Source organism: Drosophila mauritiana, chromosome X (genome assembly GCF_004382145.1).
Source record: "Drosophila mauritiana strain mau12 chromosome X, ASM438214v1, whole genome shotgun sequence".
NCBI lineage: Eukaryota > Metazoa > Arthropoda > Insecta > Diptera > Drosophilidae > Drosophila > Drosophila mauritiana.
This window is the reverse complement of record NC_046672.1, coordinates 13,426,590-13,447,597: the sequence shown is the minus strand read 5'-3', so window position 1 is coordinate 13,447,597 and position 21,008 is coordinate 13,426,590. Positions and strand designations below refer to the sequence as shown.

At 38.8% G+C, this 21,008-nt stretch overlaps 1 protein-coding gene across 6 annotated transcripts in view; it reads right to left on the bottom strand.

The window, feature by feature from the left end:
- Nucleotides 1-21,008, bottom strand: part of LOC117148068 (nuclear factor of activated T-cells 5) — a 40,413-nt gene that overhangs the window by 14,639 nt on the left and 4,766 nt on the right. For 2 of the 6 annotated variants that reach the window (XM_033315262.1, XM_033315264.1), the window contains exon 2: nucleotides 64-188. In XM_033315262.1, the coding sequence (XP_033171153.1) occupies nucleotides 64-188 (125 nt within the window). Of the gene's footprint in view, nucleotides 1-63; nucleotides 189-3,651; nucleotides 4,293-21,008 lie in introns of those variants that run through there. The other 4 variants (XM_033315265.1, XM_033315260.1, XM_033315261.1 and 1 more) reach the window with 4 other exon arrangements.

The window sequence follows — 21,008 nt, the reverse complement described above, 5'->3', positions numbered from 1 at the left end:
TTATCTCTCATGTTTTTAAGTAGTTAATATTAGCATGCTAGTTAACTAGTAATTAAGACTCACCCTGGATATGGTGTGCAGCTTGCCGGGCAATCCCTTACCCGGCTGTCTTTTCGATGGTATGCGAAATCCTTTTCGATGTATTCGCGCACTCATTGTGGAATTGGTGGACATGGTCATTCTCATGCCTGGAATGTAAATAAAACAAGAGATGTGATTAGTACAAATCGATGGTCATTATAATCGTATGTCTTTTGTTTCATCCATTTGGATGAGGTCAAGCCAAGTGGAAGTGAAAACTCCTATACGCGTACAACGATCGCCTCATTTCCAGTTCCACATAGCGCCTATGGTACTGGGCTTTATTGGAGCACAAAAGAATTAAAATCCAGATAGAGGCGAACCAAGAAAACATTGTCTGATTTGTGGTGCCCGTTCGCAAGTTGCAAGTTATATGCCAGTGGAAACTGATAATGCTGCGCCGTCTATGGGGTGCATTGAACTCCGCCGGAGAATGCAAACCCGGAGACCTAAAGTCCGTGCAGTAGTAGTGTCGCCTTCGCCTGAGCCCGAGCATAGAATCTGTTGCAGCTGCACTATCCGCCTTCATTGTAACAATGATGATGGCGATGATGGTGATGGTGATGCTACTGTCGCATTCATTGTTGATCTCAATTGAAGCTCAATTTCAATTTCCATTTGCATTCGCATTCGCATTTCCATTTCAATTTCAACAGCAGTTAAGCGTTATTTCATTTCATTTCATTTCATTTCACTTCATTTTATTTCATTTCATTTTATTTTCCGCTGCTCCACATGAAGTTCTTGCCCACAAGTATAGCTGCACACATGCACATACGTATCTCATCTGGCTGGGCGCTGTTTGTACATTATCATGGGCAGCAGGAGGAGTAGCAGCAGCAGCAGCACAGCCAGCGGAACAATGAGCCGGAGTGCGCTGATAAGGAAGCCAGACAAACCCGACCAAACCAAGCGAGCCCAACCCATTAACAAGCCGCCACTTGGGTCCAGGTCCACTCCTCTGGCAGCCTTATTTCTTTATTATTACTATTTCCATACCATAGTCGATCGTATATTTGGCTTTCGCTGTTTCCCTATTTGAACTTACATGTGTATTTCACGGAGCATTTTAATTAAAACGCGAATCAATTGCAAACATACACGACTGGGGGTTATATCTCTGGGGGCATTGGGTATTCTGGGTTCAGAAATATTTGTTGGGATAGGCCAAAGTCGGAGCAAAAGTAAATTAAACGATAAAAAAACAAGGGAAATTAGAAAAGGGCAAAAAGGATTTTGGGCTCAACTGCCTAAGCTTTTTATATATTTACAAATAAAATAGCTCCTTTCGATTCCAATGGGAAAACATGGAAAAATGCAAACAATCAAATATAAAGAAGTGTCAACTGCTATAAATGACGACAAATAAAAGGTGTAATTCTAAAAAGAAATCCACCCAAAAATTAACTCACAGCTATTTACTTTGTCAAATTCGAACGCCCACTTCCCAAACGAAATCCATTTTAATTCTGTAGAAATCTCCGATGAAACTATGTTCCGTTCCTTAATTCCGGTAAAATCGTTAAACAATTACGAGCTAATTTATGAGATAAGAATCGAGCAAACAATAGCGCCTTTGATAGCAGCAACGAAAGCAAACAAACTTTGATCTTCAATTACGAATATCCCTCGGTGACGTGCGTTGCGCTCCCAGAAAGCACAACAACAAAAATTCGGAAAAAGATGGAAATTATGTAGACATAGGTGCCACACAAATGAGGAAGGTGAGAAAATCTGTTCGACTCTTGGCTCTTGGGTACAAAAAAGGAAAATAAAACACCCACGCGATCCGCACCCTTTTGGCCTAACCTTGGCCGGCAATCAAACAAAGAGGCAAACATTTATTGTTGGGCTTGCGGAACGCGCCTACTACCTGCAAGTAGAGCCACAAAAGCGGGAACCCGCAGAACGGATCCCGCCAAATGGGCTTTACCTGGCACGGCTGCAGATAAGGCAGATACACGGTTTGGGATCGGAAACGGGGGTGGGTGGTAGATGATACGCGGCGATACGCGCCCATTGTTTCCAAGCAGCTAAACTGTCGTCTCATTACAGAGCAGATACAGATACAGAAACATATGCAGACACAGATACTAAAGATACAGATACAGATACTAAAGATACTGCGGATAAATGGATACGTTAACGATATGACAATCGGAGCTAGCCTAAAGTCACTTTCGTCTATCTAGGATGATACACCAGAAGCAGACCCAGACTTTGCACCCAATTGGCTGGCAGAAAAGAATAAGGTGACTTTAATTCAATTCTCAGCTGAGAAGATCTGGGCGAGGTTGGCGTAAAGAATCAACCTGAATAGTTAAACACAGATGTTGTTGCCTCGCAAATTTGCAAGTTCTATAATTAAACGCAGACTCCTACGGACGAAATAACAGCTTCGTAGAGAGGTGAATCCAAAACAGATTGTCAATAAAAACAATAAATTAAGTGTATTGAACCCAGCCCACTGTGACCCACTGTGCTCACCCACTCCCCATTGTACATCCTTCGCTACTGTGAAAGATGAGCCCCTGCCGGTCAAGTGGTTCGAAAACCATGTCATAGCGGAAATGAGAACCTAAGAAGTCGGGCCAATTTGTTCGATTGAAAGCAGATAGTAGTGGGTACTTCAAAAGTCACACATCTTTAATCGAAATATTCAATTACCTTGAAAAGGCATATTTTGTTTAGATCGCTTTACAAGCACTTCTCTCCCTGCTGATCTCATTTTTGGTCACCATCCGCAATCCAATTAGCGGGCTGGTCAAGTGGTTCGGCGTTTGATTGAAATGCCTGCGTCTGTTGGCTATAGTTTTACTGTTTTGCCAGTAATCTTATCGCTCCGCCAAACTTGGCAACTGGCGAAAAGCGTTAAACAAGAACCGACAACCGACAACCGACCAAGAAGTAAACCCGATATGGAGGAGTATGAAATTGAATCACCGGCGACAACTGGCGCCTCTCGCGTAATCGGAGATTGGGGAGCTCGACATTTCTGCTTGGATGTTGGGATCTTTTGGGGCTGGCTGGCTGGCTAGGAAATACCGGCCTGGAACACCCATCCATATCGATAATGACATGTTATCAGAGAGCGGAGGCGCAACAAGAGATTTGTTTTTTTTTTTATTCATTCGTCTAAACAACTGTGGCGTGTTTGCCGATAAGCCAGCCATTAGCATTGGATGTTGGGATAGTACAATTAAGGCGATGTCTGGATTTCGGATATATGATTTGTACATACGTAATTGTCCATAAATCGTCCAAATTGGCAAATAAAAAACGTCTAACTCTTGTTGTCAGCTGGCAATTCCATCAAAGTCTATCTATCTATCGCAAAACCGTAGCAAGATATTAGAAACTCATAATTTTTTGAGAAACGAGCGGGTATCTTTATGGGGCAACTATAAAATTGATACAACAACGACAGAATTTTTGGGAACTAATCAAACATTCATTGAATATGAACAATGAGTAGGCAGAATGTAAGCATAAGATTTAGGCGAACTTTTCTTATGCAAGTATCTGAAGGATACCTTCTACTTCATACTACATCTCTTTACACATCCTTACCGAAATTACTTTTGTAATGATGCTGATAGGCTTGGAAATTTGTGTTGTTGTTGCCGCCATTGTTGCTATTGTTGTGATGGGCATAGTGATGGCCACTGTTGTTGCCATTGTTGTTGTGGCCACCCCCGTTATTATTATTATTACTATTATTATTATTATTGTTGCTGTTGTTATTATTATGGTGGCTCAGATTATGCATTTTAGATGGAATCCGATAACCGGACTCGTAATGTTTATACTGATTGTAGGTGAATCGCATTTTGATTGAATTTTCACTGGACTCTTTAATTAACTTTAGTTTACTCTTATGGCTATTTGTGTTGCAATTAATTTATTTTCAGTTAGTGTTCCTTCACTCTTTCTACTCTCTCCTCGAGTTTCTCGTTCTCTTTTTGGGATAAGTGCTTTTAGTATATTTTATAATTATGTTTACAGGCATCGATTTTGTTGTCTTCCCTCTGACTTGTATTGTTTTTGTTGATTTGGTAAATATTGTTGGCACATTTAATTGTTTCTTTGTGTTTTAAATTAATATTTGTAATTTTGGATTGGCTTTGTACATTTGTTTGTGTGTGTTGTTGCTTTGTTTGTTGGTAAATTTGCTCTGCAGTTGCTTTAATTGTTTGTATCTACCAGCTATTTAAATAGAAAAGAAATACAACTTTAATTATAACGCATGAGACGCGGAAAAGTTGACAGAAAAACGCCCTAACGAAACGCGTTAAAAACAAAATTTAAAAACATTTTGCAACGCTTAGAAAACGCTCGTAAAACGCACTAAAAACGCTTCGAAAACAGGTTGAAAAATTCGTTGTTTCGTTTTTGTTTTGTTTCGGCACTTCGCTTATTTATTTATTCATATGGCCGTTTGGTTTTTTTGGTTTTTCGGTTTTTTGTTTTGTTTTTGTATTTCGTTTTTACAGCTCGATGCCAAAAACTGAATCCGACTGACCGATGTAAAAATGTTGTTTTTATACACACATCTTCTTTAATAGCCGGCGCGGTTCAAAGTCCAAGCGACAAGAGCAGGCAGAAAATAAGGAGATCGCAATGGTTTAATGATCATTTTGTTGCATATTGATAATGATTATGATAATCGGGTGAGAAGTTGCATTGGACGGGGAACTTAAGTGCATTCTTTTTCCCTTTCCCCAAACTGGTTTCGTTGTCCAAGGCGCCTTGAAAAGTTGAACTCGTTTCTGTTTTCCATTTTTCTTTTTTGATCCTTCAACAGCTTCCTGGTATCTGTCTTATTATTATTATTTTTTTTTGCCACATGATCTTCCCCCCCTTTTACAGTTAGAGTTCGGAATCGGAAAACGAGTTCCACACGATCTCGAAATTCTTCCCTGTTCTACTTGTTTGGATGCCCTTTTACTTTTCGGGTAGGAATGTAAGCCCTTTTTCAGTGGCAAGTTCCACAAGGTCTCAAGGAACTACACATTACACGCTCCCATACCATAATAATTTTATGTTGAGAATAATAAAATTAAAGATTGTAAAGAAATCTTCAACTATGAGTGGTATATTCAATGCTGTGATAAGAACTAGTCTCAAAAGTATTGAATACCATTTTACAACCGCTTTTCGCTCAGTGCATTTGAGATTTTTTGTAAACGACTAATCGAGGTGACACAGATAAGTGTGTTAGCACCGACGACCCCGCCCCTTCTTCTGTAAGCCCCACCACCGCCTCTTTTTGGGCACTGCCTTCAATGGCCTGTGGTTTCGGCATGGATTGGTCTGTACTCTGGTATTATTTTTTATTTGTTTTTTGACAATCAAATGCCAAGGCAAGTTCTTGGCTTGATTAAATGCTAATTGAAATTGTACGGTGTATTTATCAGCAATCGGTTTTTTTTTATATATATATATATTTGTAAGTACTGTGTCGTGTGTAATGTGTGTAGCGACTATGTAGCCGTTGGTTTTGTGAAAAATCATGATCTTGTTTCATTGACCCACATTGAACGTGTAATAAACGAGCCTCGAGTGAGCAGAACGAACTAAGCTGATCTTATCTGATCTGCGCGCAGCTCAGATTATTATTCGTTTTTAATTTACGATCAGGAAGCGTCGGGAAATCTGCGGCGAGGATGCTCACAAATTTCACGGATCAAGAAACTAGTCTTGAAATTTGAGTTGCCTTTGTTTTCCGACAGTAACCAGCTAAATGCCTTCGAAAATCTTTTCGCTGACTTTAATTTAAACAGCTCTTACACAAAAAACAAAAAACCCGTTTGGAAATATGCACTAATAAACTATTCAACGAAATGCATTACAAAAAGTCCCACAAAAATCGAATTGATTTGCATTAAATGATAAAACTACTTTGCTTTTGACTTTTATAAAAAAAAAACATATTTCCAGAGATCATATTTTAATAATCGATTTCGATGAGTTAATATTTTTGCCTGCCCCGAAGAAAACACTTCTTTCACCGACTTCTACGATCACTTATTATAATCATTCCTTGTTATTCTTATTTCTGCTTTGCTCATTGGCCGCATTTAAATTTGTTATAAACAAAGTTTTTAACGCGATATTCGGTATGCGGGGACTCACAGACAGAAAGTGAATTAATTGTGTATAGAATTGTGTTGTATTTCATTTCTTTTTTGGCGCTTGGGAGATTCTAGACGGGTTCCGGTTGCCTTCGTTGTGGTCTGCGGCTCTGGGGATTTGCGACTGGAACCGACTTACATACATATAGAGGCGCAGGGACTGTCCGCTCGTCGAATTCTGCCCCTCGGCCCAAAAGCCGATAAGATAAACCCCGAGCAACCGAAAGAAGCTATTTGGGCCTCACTCAGAAAACCAGGAACCAAAAAAAATGACAGTACTTATAGTTTAAATTAAGATTTTCAGTGAAAAAATGAACATATTTAGAAAAAAAATGGTTCTTATAAAAAAAGAATAAAACTTACTTTAAGGCAATTCAAAATTATGTCTTTATTTACATGAAAAACTTCAGAAAATACAAAGAGAGTAGATAATTTTTTTTATAATTGTATATACATTTTTTTTTTTTAATTTTAAACAAAAAACTGAATTACTTTAAAGAAGAATTGCAACTTGCTAAAGTTAAAATGCCTATGCCCAAGCGCCAAGAAATAAATACAACCGAATGTAAACAGGTTTAGTATAAATATATAGTTTCTTTAGCTAAATTTCCTCGATTTACGGTTGTTATTACTGTCTGTTCGTTTTTCTTCTATAATTGCAGATATGTGTTTTTTTTTTCGAATTCCGCGATCAGATCATTATTATTCGGCTGGTAATAAAAGGGCGCACCGCACCAGTTTTAACATTTCAAATAACGAACGTTAATTGAGCACATCACACCAGAAAAAAAAGCGGGTAGCACAAAGTGCGAATTTTCAGCACGAGTTTGTAGCCGTAATTGTAACCGTAAGCCGTAGACCGTAGCTCCGTAAGTCGCGAAACGCAAGACCGCAAGACCGTAACCCGCAAACCGTGACCCGTAATCGGAAGAGGAAGAGCGGCGACGAGTGGCGATGCGAACACTTACGCTGAGATCGATGGACTGCGGCGGAAAAAGGTGGGCGCGCTATATAACTTTAGCGCAGACTCGAACCCGAATCCGAATCCGAGCCGGAGAATTCTCTCTCTCAAGTGTCCGGTCCGGGGCGAAAAGAACGAATCGAATCGAATGATGCTGAATGAAGACGTGGTGAGCGAGAGAGCAGATGGGCATGGGTACCGAAGAGGAGGCGGAGGAGCAGAGCTGCCCAAGAGAGAGAGCAAGAGCCGACTGAGATGGAGCAACAAGTGTACGCGTGGCCGAATGACGACAACGGGTTTAATTGATTTCGATGTGTGTGTGAGCAAGCAGAGCGCGCGCCTAGTTTCTATTTGTTGTTGTTGCTTTCCTTGTCCGCACTGATTGCAAACGCAAATTGATAAAGCAGCCACAAAGAGAGAGGACGGCAAAAGAGCGAGAGGGAGAGAGATGGAGCCGCGATATCAATATTAAAATCAAAAGATCGATCTGCAACCTGCACATTCCATCTTCATCTTTTTTCGCTCTATTTTATGCTTCGGGCCGCCGCTGCGTATGCGCACTATATTAGGGTGAACCTTATATACATAAATTAAAATCGAGGGAAAACTCATATCAGTATAATAATATCTGTATGTGTAACTTGATTATTATTATAGAAATAGGGGACATCATGTCGTATGTGTACTTTCGTTTGACAAAATATTCATTTTAGACTTTTGTTTTCCCAAATTTTACCTAGAGCGGTCCATCCCAAAGTGTGTAATTTCATGTTTGGCTCCTATGCGTGGCTGTTAATTAACACTAGACAGCACACGTTCGCTTTGCGGTCACTTGCAGACAGTCAGGGCCACTCTACAGAACGGAGTGCCAACATAGGTCCGCACATACAAACGCTGATAAGTGGACAAACAAACGAATGCCAGGGATTGTGCACTGGAAGAAAAGCAATCACTATGCCCTATGTTTTATATTGTTGCGAATTAATGATACTCTTCTGAACGATTTCAAACAACTAAGAAATCCCTTATTATTTCCGCATAAAGTTAAAATTTGTAAGCAGTTTCTTTTTTTTCCAGTGCATTTGTGTAAATTTTTCGCTTGGGCGCGAACAACTATTTGGCAAGTGTGACCAAAAAAAGGCAAAGCCTAACACCAACAAATTTGAGTTCATTTATGGTTAATTTAATCTGATCCATTAGATGTTGTTAATTTGATTGCTGTTTGAAAAATAATCTCCTGTCCCAATTTGACGCACATTTTCCTCTATGTTTCTTGTCATCTCCGGGCCTTAAATGCTATTAAAATCTCGTGTGCAGCTATAACGGTGAATTTTTTTCTTTTCGAAATTCGTTTGCCCCAAATTTGGTCACACCACAGTCACGCGTAACGAAGAGGGTTGGTGGGGTGTCGCTTTGGCCCCACATGTCAAGTGGCCCAGCTGAGCGTGAGCTTGAGCGCAGCGGACAGCTGTAAAGAGAGCGAGCGCTCTCATTTTCCGAATGTATGCGAAGCACTCACGAAGCGAAACGACAAGATCGTGCCAACAACAATAACAGTATCAGCAATGGCGTTAATTTCTTATTGGTTGACGATGGCCGAACAGTGGTACGAAATAAAACAGAGAGGCAATAATATAAATGATTTTGAAGGTCTTTGATTAAAACTGTTAGTGGTGTAATTAAGCACTAAGTTATAGCTTTAGAAATGGTGTATTGTGTACGAAATTCCTCATCGACGGAAATGTTTCTCCTACATTTTGGTTTTAGCACGCTCTAGCCCACTGTGCCAAAGCAAAAGTGTTGATAAAAGCTAGCAACAACTATAACAGTAACAAAACAAACACAGCATACAACCAAAGACACTAGAATAACAAGATGCGTAACGGCCATACAAATTTTTGGCACGCGATTTTTTGGCCGTGGCTCTAGAGGTGGCTCCAGGCTCTCTTGAGTTTTTGTTCGAGAGAGAAAGAGCGGAGAGCGCTACAGCAAACAGCTCTTTTCTACGCATACAGTGATAGCATACAACTGTATGTGTGCACACGTATGCTCATGTATTGTAAATTTGACAAAATATGCCCTTCACCTTAGAAGTTCGTTGACTTTAAATCTATATTATTTTTTATCAATTGGCACCATGCGAAAAATTCTTGTTTTGCATTGCCTCAACGTTATTATTATTTAAATAAAGCTTAGAAATAGTAATAGACAAATCTATGTACATCACAAAATAAATTTCGAAAATGACTTTATATTAGAATACTTATCATTAGGGTATTCAGCTTGCGGCGTGAGAAAAATTAATAAGGCAATGATTGTTGAGTGCTTGTGTCCGCACTTCGTGCCTGACGATATGACTTTTGCAACGAACTGTTTTCATATTTTTATTTATTTTATTAATTTTTATTTTCTACTACGTATTATTATTTTTTATGAAATATTATTATGAAATATTATTATTTTTATTATTTATTAATAAAATTATTATTTTTATTATTTATTAATAAAATTATTATTTTTTTATGAAATTAAAAAATAATTATTAATTTTATGAAATATTTATTTCTCAATGTTATGTCTTCTTTTTGGAAAATTTATGTTTCAAATTACAGTAGTTATAATAATTTCCTTTGTATTTGCTTTAATTATCATTATAATAATTATTATAATAGTCAGGGAATTTTTATTTTATTTCATCATATTGCTACGAAATTGCCCACAACTCCAAATATGTAAATTCGTTTCCTCGATCAGAATTGATTTCGGCCCGAAAATCGTCTTCCAGCACAACACGCACACATATACGTCTCTTGTTTTTACTCACACAAGCAAGCAAATTCTATTTTTACATTTCTTACGCTCTCAGCGTGAGCAAGCGAAAAGAGAGCAAATTTGGCCTTCACCAAAAAAGTGGCTGCATAGTGCCAAACGAATGTATGGCCGTTACGCATCTTGTTATTCTAGTGTCTTTGATACAACACATGTAAATTGTTAACGCCGACGTCACCATGAAAGGCAGCGCAGTCGCAGTCAACAGCGGCAGAGGCAGCGACTCTTGGCAGAGTAAAGAGAGCACGCGCACACCTCAAACCGTGTTATCAAAACAAGAACAACAACTACAGTAACCACAACAACAACTAATGATGATAGTTTTTTTTTTTAATTTTGACATTTTTCGGCTTAGCATTGAAAATGATCGAGGGGAGGGGGACCAGCCAGAGGAGGCGGGGTAGGGGGAAAAGTGGGAGCGTGTATGCGAAGGTAACATGAAAATAGAGCCACACACACACTCACGCATACGCACCTAATAATGCGCATACGCAGCGTTGACGCCCATTTTTTTATGCGCGTTATCAAAGAAAATACATAATAAAAACCTGAATATTTACTTTTGGCGCTTCCTTTTCACTGGGAGGGATAAGACAAATGTAGACGATCAAAACAAAACAATTAATATGTAATTAAGTAATAGCAATAAAGCAATTTGTTCACATCGCAAAACGAACCAATTCGAACGAAACTCAAAGCAATATTATGGATGGGACTAGGCAATAACATAAAATCTATTCCACACCACATTTTCACACCTCCAAAAATGAATTCTAGATTCTGTAGATTCGATTGAGGATGATAGCTAGAGCACTAATCGATCCCAAATCGCAGTGCGTAAGCAGCTTAGCTCGATTCGCGATTAAATTGAATTAATAACTAACATATTTAATGGCCATCGCGCACATTTGTCACTCGGCGATGTATAATTTATAACATTTTGTTCGTTGACAGTATAGCTCCCCTCGCAAACCCCCGATGGTCCCGAAAAAATGATGATTACATCTCGTGTATTTGCTGATTGTTGTGTTCGCTGATTGTTGTTGCTGTTCCGATGAATGTATTATATTATACCCTACTTTTAGTGCGTGGCGACCTTAGCAATGAACACAGCCAGGCACCAACAACAAGAACAACGATAATAAACCAACAACCACATACAATAAATATACTCGCGTATTTGTCAAGGTTCAAGGTTACAACCTGCACTTATTAATACGGTTTATTGTACTTTTGTTTCATCACCTGCATCAGTAGTTTCAGTAGTACAACCAACAAAAACAACTACGCGGCAGCCACAACGACAAAACAAAACAACTACAACATTAGCTACTTGACCTGCAGGAGCAATTGGCTTCTATAATTATTTATACGATGTTTCATTTGTTTCGGAATTTTACCAGTTTCCGAAGTTGCAACGACAAAAAATATACATATAGGCTAAATAAAGTACCAGGGGTACAGTAATAGCCGGAAAACTGTACTTCATCTTGAAGGAGTTTGCAGTTTATGTACAAAGTAGAATTCTAAGCACTTCCGTGAAGTATATACAAATAATAAATAAAAATATTTATTTATTTGGTTTGTACTATAGAAGAAACTGTTAACAGTTCAAAGAGATGCTTTAGCATACATTCCTTCTACCATTTGGCCATTTTTCCCCACGACCTTACAACCACGAACCGCACTGTCTGGGCCGGCACGTATTTAATTTGATTTGACGCGCTTCGATTTGTTTCGATTGGCACTCTAATTAGTATAGCTACAAAAATTGCCAAATTATTTTCAATCATTTGTCTCCGCATTCCTGTTTTTTGCGTCTCGTTTCAAATTCTGAATTAGCCAATGGGAAATCGGCCAAAACAGATCTCGATATAAGACATTTACTTTCCGCCGGAGGCGACGGACCGAAAAAAAAATATAAAAAATATTTTCACATCCAACGGATGCTGTACATTATGTGATATATCGCTATACATACGTAGCCCAATATCTTAATCATGTTAAATGCCTAATCACGATCTCGGACGATTTATTTCGTATCGATTAACGCGATTCCTCCTCTCCATTTCCCTTTTATCTCCACCTATCCAAATCCCTTCTGACTGGCGACGCCACGAATAACCGCTAACCACAAAGGTAAACAAAAGAAGAGGAAAAAGCGTACAAAAAGCGTTTCAACCTTTTTTGGTCAAGTTTTTTGGTTAAAGAATTTTTTCTACAGCGCTACGATGTTGTTTTCAAGCAAAAAGTTTGGCTATTAGTTGTATTATATTATCACAATTTAACTAAATAGTGTGTGTTTTTTTGTCTTGCAGTAAAAAGAACATTTAAAATGAAAACCTTCGAAATGAAAATATGAAACAAATGAAAATATGCTTGCTTTTGCAGTTGGACGCATTTTTGCGGGATAAACCAACAATTGTTAACAAATCTTTTTTACATTTTCGGTAAACAATTTTAGTGTTTTGTACAGCAATAAAAACAAAAAAAAAAACGAAACACCAGACACGAAATGTTATTGAAAACGTTTTGCGTATGGCGCTTTTTTACGGCGGCTGCTGATCGTAAAAAAGTTAAATCAACAGACAGAAAAACTCGCAAAAATCAAATTGTTATTCCCCTGTTGCACGTACAACAATTGGTAAAAACAATAACAACGCCACTGAACTTCAAAAGACACACAAAAACAACAATCAAGGAAAAAGAGTTTTTAGTGCTTCTTTTCGCGTCGTTCCATTGTTGTATTGTTTAATTAATTTGCTTTAATTTGTTGTAATTGCCTTGCTGACGCTACATTTTGATTTAATTATAGCACTAAGCAAAAGCAGTAGAAAATATCACGCATACGCCGCATTGGCCGTCCGGCCATCTCAGCTGTTAAACGCATGCTCACTTAACAGCGGCCGCAAGGCAGTAACAGCCACGTTAACGTTAACAGTAGCCGGCTGTTTATATAAACGATAGATGATAAATGACAAATGCTCGTTGTACTACTAATGACCGTTTATCGCAGTCTTACCAATCGGATTAGATCCGATTCGTATCGATGGGCAATTTCAATACTGCAAGAGCAAGCAAAACATTTACGGAAATCCTTCGGAAACACTTAAAACATAAACAGGCTGCTTAATCAAAGGTTTAAGCAATTGATAACAGTACAATTTGAGCTGATAACTTCAGTTCAATCGCAGACATACACTTGAACTTGTGTAACTCCCAAAAACTAAACCCTGAACACCTGCTTCACATGATCAACATACACACACACACACACATTGCTTGAAAGAAAAGATTTGAATTGAAATAAGATTGTCGTTTGTTTCGTATGCCTATAAAAAACGAATATAAATAGAAACTGAAGACCGCATCTCTGGCCAATTAAAAAGAATCACAGCACATTATTAAGAGGCCATGAAGGAGCAGCACTTGAGAACCCCTGATCTTTAGTTCCTTCCATGTTCCATGTTCGATGTTCGGATTCGAATTAATCTCTTCTGCTTCTTCTTGCGCTTAATGGGAATTATTGCGCGTGTCTTCTAATCGCCAGTTTCTTTTCATAGATTATGCAAACGCGCTCTTGGACACAGGCAGCGCGATAAGGGCGGGGAATTATGGCGAGCGGGGGGAATTGGGGGAACCACCAAACCACCGTATCATATCATATCAGCATTACCATCATCATAGCGAGAACTGAGAGATCGCCGACTAATTCCCAATGCCATACCCCCAACATTGAAGGCGCGCGAGAGAGAGAGAGTGGGAGAGAGAGGAAGAGAGAGATTGGCGAATTTGATAAGCGCTCTGCTCGAGTTTCGCTCATATTTTCATTTATTCATATAACGAACTTCCGGGGGATCTATGTTTATTTTCGGTGACCATACCGATGTACCTGCGTCGTCTATGGATGTTGTGGGTGGGTGGTTGTTGGGTGTTTGGTTGTTTCTTTTGGCATCACGTGGATGGTCGGATGGTCGGGGGTTTGATAACAGGTTCCATGACAACAACTTGTCCCTGATTTGGTATTTTGGCCCCAGCAGCAGCGGGAGGAAATGGTTGATTGTGGTGGCCTCACCACTTTTAAGCATATGTAAATGGACCACGCCCACTAGACTTCAAAGAGATGGAGGTGAAAAGCGAACGGTAATAGCAACAATGCAAAATATATAATTTGCATTTGCGCGTTAAATTGATTAGCATACCGTCTAGTTGCGGGGATTCACTAAAGATCAATTAAAGATAGGCGTTGTTGTAAAGGCTCGATATTAATTTACTATGTAATTTATCATATTGCCAAGTTGGGAAGTTTGGAAACATTAGCTTAAAGCCGAAGCACTTCATTCGAAATATAATATTATATAATGTTCAATAAGCTGATTGGTCAGCATTATTCTACATATTTAAATGCAGTAAAAACGATTGGGTTAGCAAAAGAACACATGTTACATACAATATATGGTTAATAATACATTTACTGACTTGCGGGCAAAAAAGAGGGTAAATGCAAAACTAACGCGATTCGACTGAATTTTAGATCTTATATCTTGCGTAGGGAGCGTGAGTTCTCTTCTCGGCGATAGAAAAATGAAAAATAAAGAGAATGGATCGACAAAAATGTCTCTAAAACGAAGAGTAAATTAATCAAGAACTGAATAAATTGCTGTTAATTGATGTATTTGTGTTTGGTTTGCTTGTCGTGCGTTTTCATCAATTCATAGCACCGAGTGGATGACTAAACTTCCCAGCAATGTCACGAAATGCGCTAAATAATACATTTCTCCAGCCCCTCTTTTTGCCCTATCGTTTTCTATATCTCAGTTTAGATCTTCTTCTTCTATTCACACAGCCTTCAAATCTTTCATCCAAGGAGTCTTATTCGTACATTGTTCTCCCACTGCGGATTCTCTGCTTTTTTTACCAGCTTTTTTGTTTTTGTTTTTGAACGCTGGGCGATTTATTATTGTTTTTGTTTACACACATCACCATATAATTCTCAACTCGAGTTCGCCCGAAAAATAGCAACAATAATGGAATATAGCCAGAAATCGATGCGAACGGCAGAGTAATGAGAGTAGCCAGCATAATTTGTGGAGCACATAATTCTTGCATTCTTGCAAAAAATAAAATTAAAAGCAATACCAAAATACATATGTATGTGTATGTATGTACATATGCGCCGGCGTTTTATGAATATTCAAATTATGGATTGTATAAGACAGCAGGAACAATAAAGGAAGCTCTAATTTGTTTATGAATGGCCGTTTTATTTGATTTCATGAATGAAAACCAGCGCAGTTTCTAAAACATTCAAGAGATGAACCCGGCGCAGATAGATTGTCGAAAGCAATTACGGAACAATCAAAGCCGAAGAAAGTGCAGAAACAAATCGTTGGAATGAGAAGAAATGAGCCCGAAGAATTGGCGAGGGAAGAAATGGTGAGCAGATAGCGGGCAGCGAGCGCGTCAGAAAACGCGGACAACTGAGGCACGCGCACGTCACGTGACTTGGGCCAAAACAAAAAGCCAGCAATCGGAATCAGCAAAAACAAAAAAATAATACAATATAATATAATAAACAACAACAGTAGCTAGCGGCCAGCCACTCACAAACGACCTAAACACACACGTACATATGTACATATGTATGCATGTATGTATGTATGTGTACACTTTTCAAGATGCTGAACTGTGCTCAATCGCGATCCTCAATCAAAAACCGACATCATCGAAGCGCCAAAGCAAATCGCAGTGTTCGTCATAGCTGCTGGCTGTATCGCATGTACATATTCGTTTTCTCACTTCTCGACAGCAATTTTCATAGAATTCGTAATCGTACCTCGTAAGTGTTTGTACATACGAACATACATACATATGTACATTTGTATGTATATTTGGCAGTGCCGAAAAATCGAGAGAATCGCGAGACAGCCGCCAAGCGAAAAGTAAACAAAATCTTATCAGACACCGCTCACGCCCAGCTCATAAAAGATACAGATACACTCGGCGGTGATCACATATGTACATATGTACAAATGTGTACATTAGACGTCTGCGCTCGCGAATTTCACAACACAAAGCGAAAAAGCAACAAAAACACGCTCAGCCACAAAGTAGTATGTATGCCAACGACCTGTGAATGCCCTGCGGTTTCAAAGATCATCCACTGGACTCGTAGAGCATGCGAAAAAGCCAGACAACAGCGTATTTCCTTATATAAACGTGATCAGAGGTATCTTCTAAGCTAAGCTTACAACATGAAACTATATTTAGTATGGTTAATATTGAATTCAATTGTCTCGATCTTAGGCAGTACGAAATGTTTATATTTCAAAAGACCCAATTTTAACTTGCTATACCCCATAAGTAAGTAACGACAATACTCTTACCCTTATTGCAGGGTATTCTTAAGTCAACCTTGACCACTTACATTACCGAAAACGACTAGACCGACGGCGATCGCTAAGCTGTGCGTCTGCGATTTGCCTTGCCAAAAAAAAAAAAAAAGAAAAAATAAAAAAAAATTAAATAAATAAAGTAATTGCAAGACGTTTGTCTGATCGCTTCGGGTATGGTATATGGTGTGGTCGGGGTCTGGATGGGTTTTGGTTTTGGGTTCTCCGATCGTTAAAACCCCGCCGCAGACTGCGTGGAAGAGGAAGCAGAAATCGTCATCGAAATGCGAACGGCGAATACTCGTACGAATGCGAACTACTTTTGCGATCTGATGTGATCTGGTTTGATTCGGATTGGTTTGCCCCCGTCGAGTCGGAATCCCTATTATCTCGCAGACAGACTAAATAGTAATAGTAGTGCGGCCGTAAGTGAAGCCTTAGCCCTACTCTATCTAACTCTATCTAGCACCACCAGCCCCCCGCGTGGGTGTTTCGATTCGAAAACCCCCGCACTTCCCAAAACGGGTGCTACACGTGCCGCGTCGCCGCCAGAGGTCGCCAGCACAAAGCCCCCACTCAAGGTAGAGCATAAATTCTAATAATCTCTTACATAAGACGATAAATACAAAAGGCAAATATTTACGCAATAGAGGAGCGCACAACGGTCAGGGGAATTCGAACATACGAAATACAAGATACAAAATACGAATACGAAAAAATAGTTCAGTTCAAACAGGTAAGTTTCGTTTGGGTCTCTCGCTATTTGTTCTTTATCTCTGCGATTCTGTTTTCTGCTGACCCCGGATGATAAGATCTTTTTGGGTGTTCTATTTGCTACCGGTATACATAGATGGAGTCTCGGGGTTTATGGGATAGTAAAAGGTATATTCTTATTCGGCAATCTTCACACTTTAATCATTTAACCATAAATCTAAGAAAAGGTTATACGGTATATTCGATTCAACTATAATCTATCCGTTTTCCAACACTTTTCGCGCAAAGCCAGGCACTGCAATTCGATAAATCCCCGTATTTAGCGGTATCGACTTTACGTGAGTTTTTCATAACCAGCTATGCAAATGTTATGATAGTGTTATTAGACAGTTTGAGTCCATTCATATTCAAATTAAGCCATTTTCGGCTCATGTGAGGATCTCCATAGGGCCGGAAAACTCGTCTGAAGCGGCTCTAAGTTGTTTTTCAATTGTGTTACTTTTTTAAAGACCCCTTTTCATTGTTATTGTTATTATTATTATTATTAGTTTTTTTTTTTTTTTTAATTGTGTTACCCTTTTCTGTTGAATGGGTATGAAAAACGTTCGTTTAGCACTTAAATAATGAAAGTAAATAGGCAAACAAAGATTTCAAATGCGTTTCTGGCTCAGTGTCGCCACCCGCACAACAAGGCAAACACCCATTCTACACCCATCTACAGCCATCTCGCTCCAACTTCAATTAGAGTCGATGGACCAAGACCGCCCCCGCACTCACACACACGCACAGCCAGGCAACAGGGCTAGAAAATAACATAAAATACAAACCCATCTCACACACTCCCCCACTTGATATTTGCCGAAGGCTGTGCGTTGGGACCCCTCCCCAATTTTCTATTATATTTGGTGGGGCTCGTCAACCAAAACAGAAAACACCAAGACGACAACAAGCCGCACAGCCAATGTACACAAATAATTTGGATGATTTGTGTCTGTGTCCAAAGTGCAAAAAAGTCCGAAACGCAGGAGAAAAGAAAAGATTCGTACGCGAAATTCAGGTATATTATCAGGTATACGAGTATCTCGCAGGTGAGAATCGGCGGTGATTGCGGCATTTCCGTATTTTCTCTTTTCGCTAACAAAACACTAGTTTATTGTGATGTTGTTGTCTTCTTTTTGTAGGCAAACAAAAACAATCAAGTGTTAAAAATTCAAAAAAAAAAAATAAATTACTTTTGGTTAAATAAAATCGTAGATTTAACTTGAATATACTAATTTAAGATTTAAGATATATACTCATTTGTAATTACATTTTTATCTCAAACAATAATAGAAACAAAGTTCTAAAAATACCAAGTAACCTGCAAGTGAAATTCCCCGTTCAATTTTTTTTTTTTTATTTTTTTCTTTTTTGTGGTTAAACAACGAGAATGCCGTTTAGTCACGTTCAAGATACTGATTTTACAAAAGTCGAGAGAGATAAACAAACATTAGGCAAAAGGTACAATATACATACAACACCGAGCCGGGCCTTTTTTGATTATAACGAACGCTGCAAGTTATCATTTCTACTTCATTTCGCATTTTTTCTTGCCGCGTAATATGTACCTCGTATTTTTTTTTTTTGTTTTCATCCATTTTGGTTTCGGCAATGTGAATGACACACGGGAAGGGTTCAAGGCCAAGGCATTTTGGATAGACAACAACAGCAGAATATTACAGATATTGGCAATAAAACACTGATGGAGATATATGTTTGCTTACCCAATGAGAGAAAGTATTATTATTACAAGCTACGAAAGGCACTTAGTTATATGAGTTAGTCAACTTTAAAGTGGCATTGGGTTTTCATGAAAAATACACAATAAATAGAAAATCTTCTACGATGATCGTCAAATCGTAACTTTTATCGAAATTACTCAATTTGGCAAATAGAAACTTGGTGAAATTCAAGACCTACATTGCGAAGTAATAAATGGCTTGAATCGCATCGAATCCCGGCTTTACATTTCGATGCGTTCCATCGGCTCCATTGGCGTTGATTATAATAATTCATAAATTAATAAATTAATAAACGTTCGCGGCGCAGTGTCGATTGGTGCCAGTTGCTGACGTCACGGCCAAGACAATTGATTTGGGCTGATATATCCATGCCTTCGCTTGGAGTGCCAGAAAAATCGCAGTGAAAATAAAACCGCAACTCAAATATCGACAGTCGGGGTCTTTAGCCTGACAGCGTTTTATCAAAGGGTTAAACTGCTCAAAATGCGGTCAATACAAATTGGAAAAAAAATCAATCCCAACTGTGCGGACTTTTAAATGCCCTGAACGGAAATAGTGAAGTTTTAGTTATGAAACTATAAGTATATACGATGATTAACTATTTAGTGTTAGCGAAATATCTTTTTAATTATGGAACATTCTAGTGTCAGCGAGGGAATTCATATTTGTTATTACACAAATAATTATACCAAACTAACCGTGTAACTTTTCATTATGATTCATATTCCAAGTTAGTTAGCTAGTTAGTGGAATCAACTACGAACTTTTCCAAATAATGAATGACCAGGTGGTTATTTTCGTCCCTCTGGCTATTGAGTCATTCATGAACAAACGACATGAATAAAAAGTGCTGGAAGATAATTTATCATGACTGGTATTTCCACGGATCAGCATCGAAACGATATGATCGCGAAACGCACTGTATCTGCGCTAGACTTCCAATTCACAATTACCGACCTGCATAACAAATAAATTGCTAACGCTAATTTCCATTCCGGCGGGGCGGCCCACTCTGCTTGCGAAACTCCCCACCTCATCTCACCTGGATGCCCGCGACTCCTCGTCCAGTTCACCTGCCCCGTCCTCATCTTTATCTTCTCACCCTCGGATGCATTTCGAAACCGGCTGTCGGACGAGGGGACTCACCTGAATGACGACAGCAGAACCACGTTGTCGTTGTACGTCACAACAAAAGCCGGAGAAAAGTTTTTCACTCCACGGCATTTCCGGACAACCCCAATGCACTCGAAAAAAAACAAGTACAATGTTCACAACACAAGGGATCATGTTCTTGTGATTTCAAATTGATATCTAGTATCTAATAGTTGTGTTCTAACTCTTTTCAAAGATCTAAAACCAAAAATATTTTAATCTTATATATCAAATATTTCTTTCAGTGATCTTTTGAGCCAATTGTGTTTTGCAATAGTCGATGGCGATAGCGGGTCGCTGAAGGGCCAAGTAAAGGGCTATATGGAATCAAATGGGAAGCCGGCTTCTGGACTAGATCAATTTTCCAAGAAACGCTTGCCAGCGTTGCGTTTTGACCTTAGACAATTGTTGGCTCGCGTTTCCCTGCTGCTCATTGCAGTGGAATAATCTAGCAACGTAATGGAATTTAATGCCATATCGAATGACAACAATGGAGCGGAGAATTTTAGATGAATGATCATGGAGTAGGTTGGTTATCCAATCCGCACAAACGAATGCATGAATGAAAACATCCAAGGAAGATACATTCGTTCATTCATAGGTTCTTAAATATATATACAATATATGTATTAATACCTACAAATATTTTAAATTAAACGCATCAAGATTGAAAATCCAAACTGAACTTATGTTCGATTGTGCGACTCCTCATATGAAAATAACAAAATGTTCCCTCCTCCTCCCCAGTGAGCAATTATTAATGCAGAATGCAAATTCAAAGCACTCATTTAATTACTGCATATCGCATATGTGCATATGTACACACATATATTCCATGAATTGGGCCAATCATTCAGCTGCATTAATATTGTTCTCACGGCCGTTCAGTTGTTTCACTTATTTATTTCATTTACTGAGAATTAATTGTGAAATGCAGCTGGCGAGGGGAGTACAATTTCGAGCC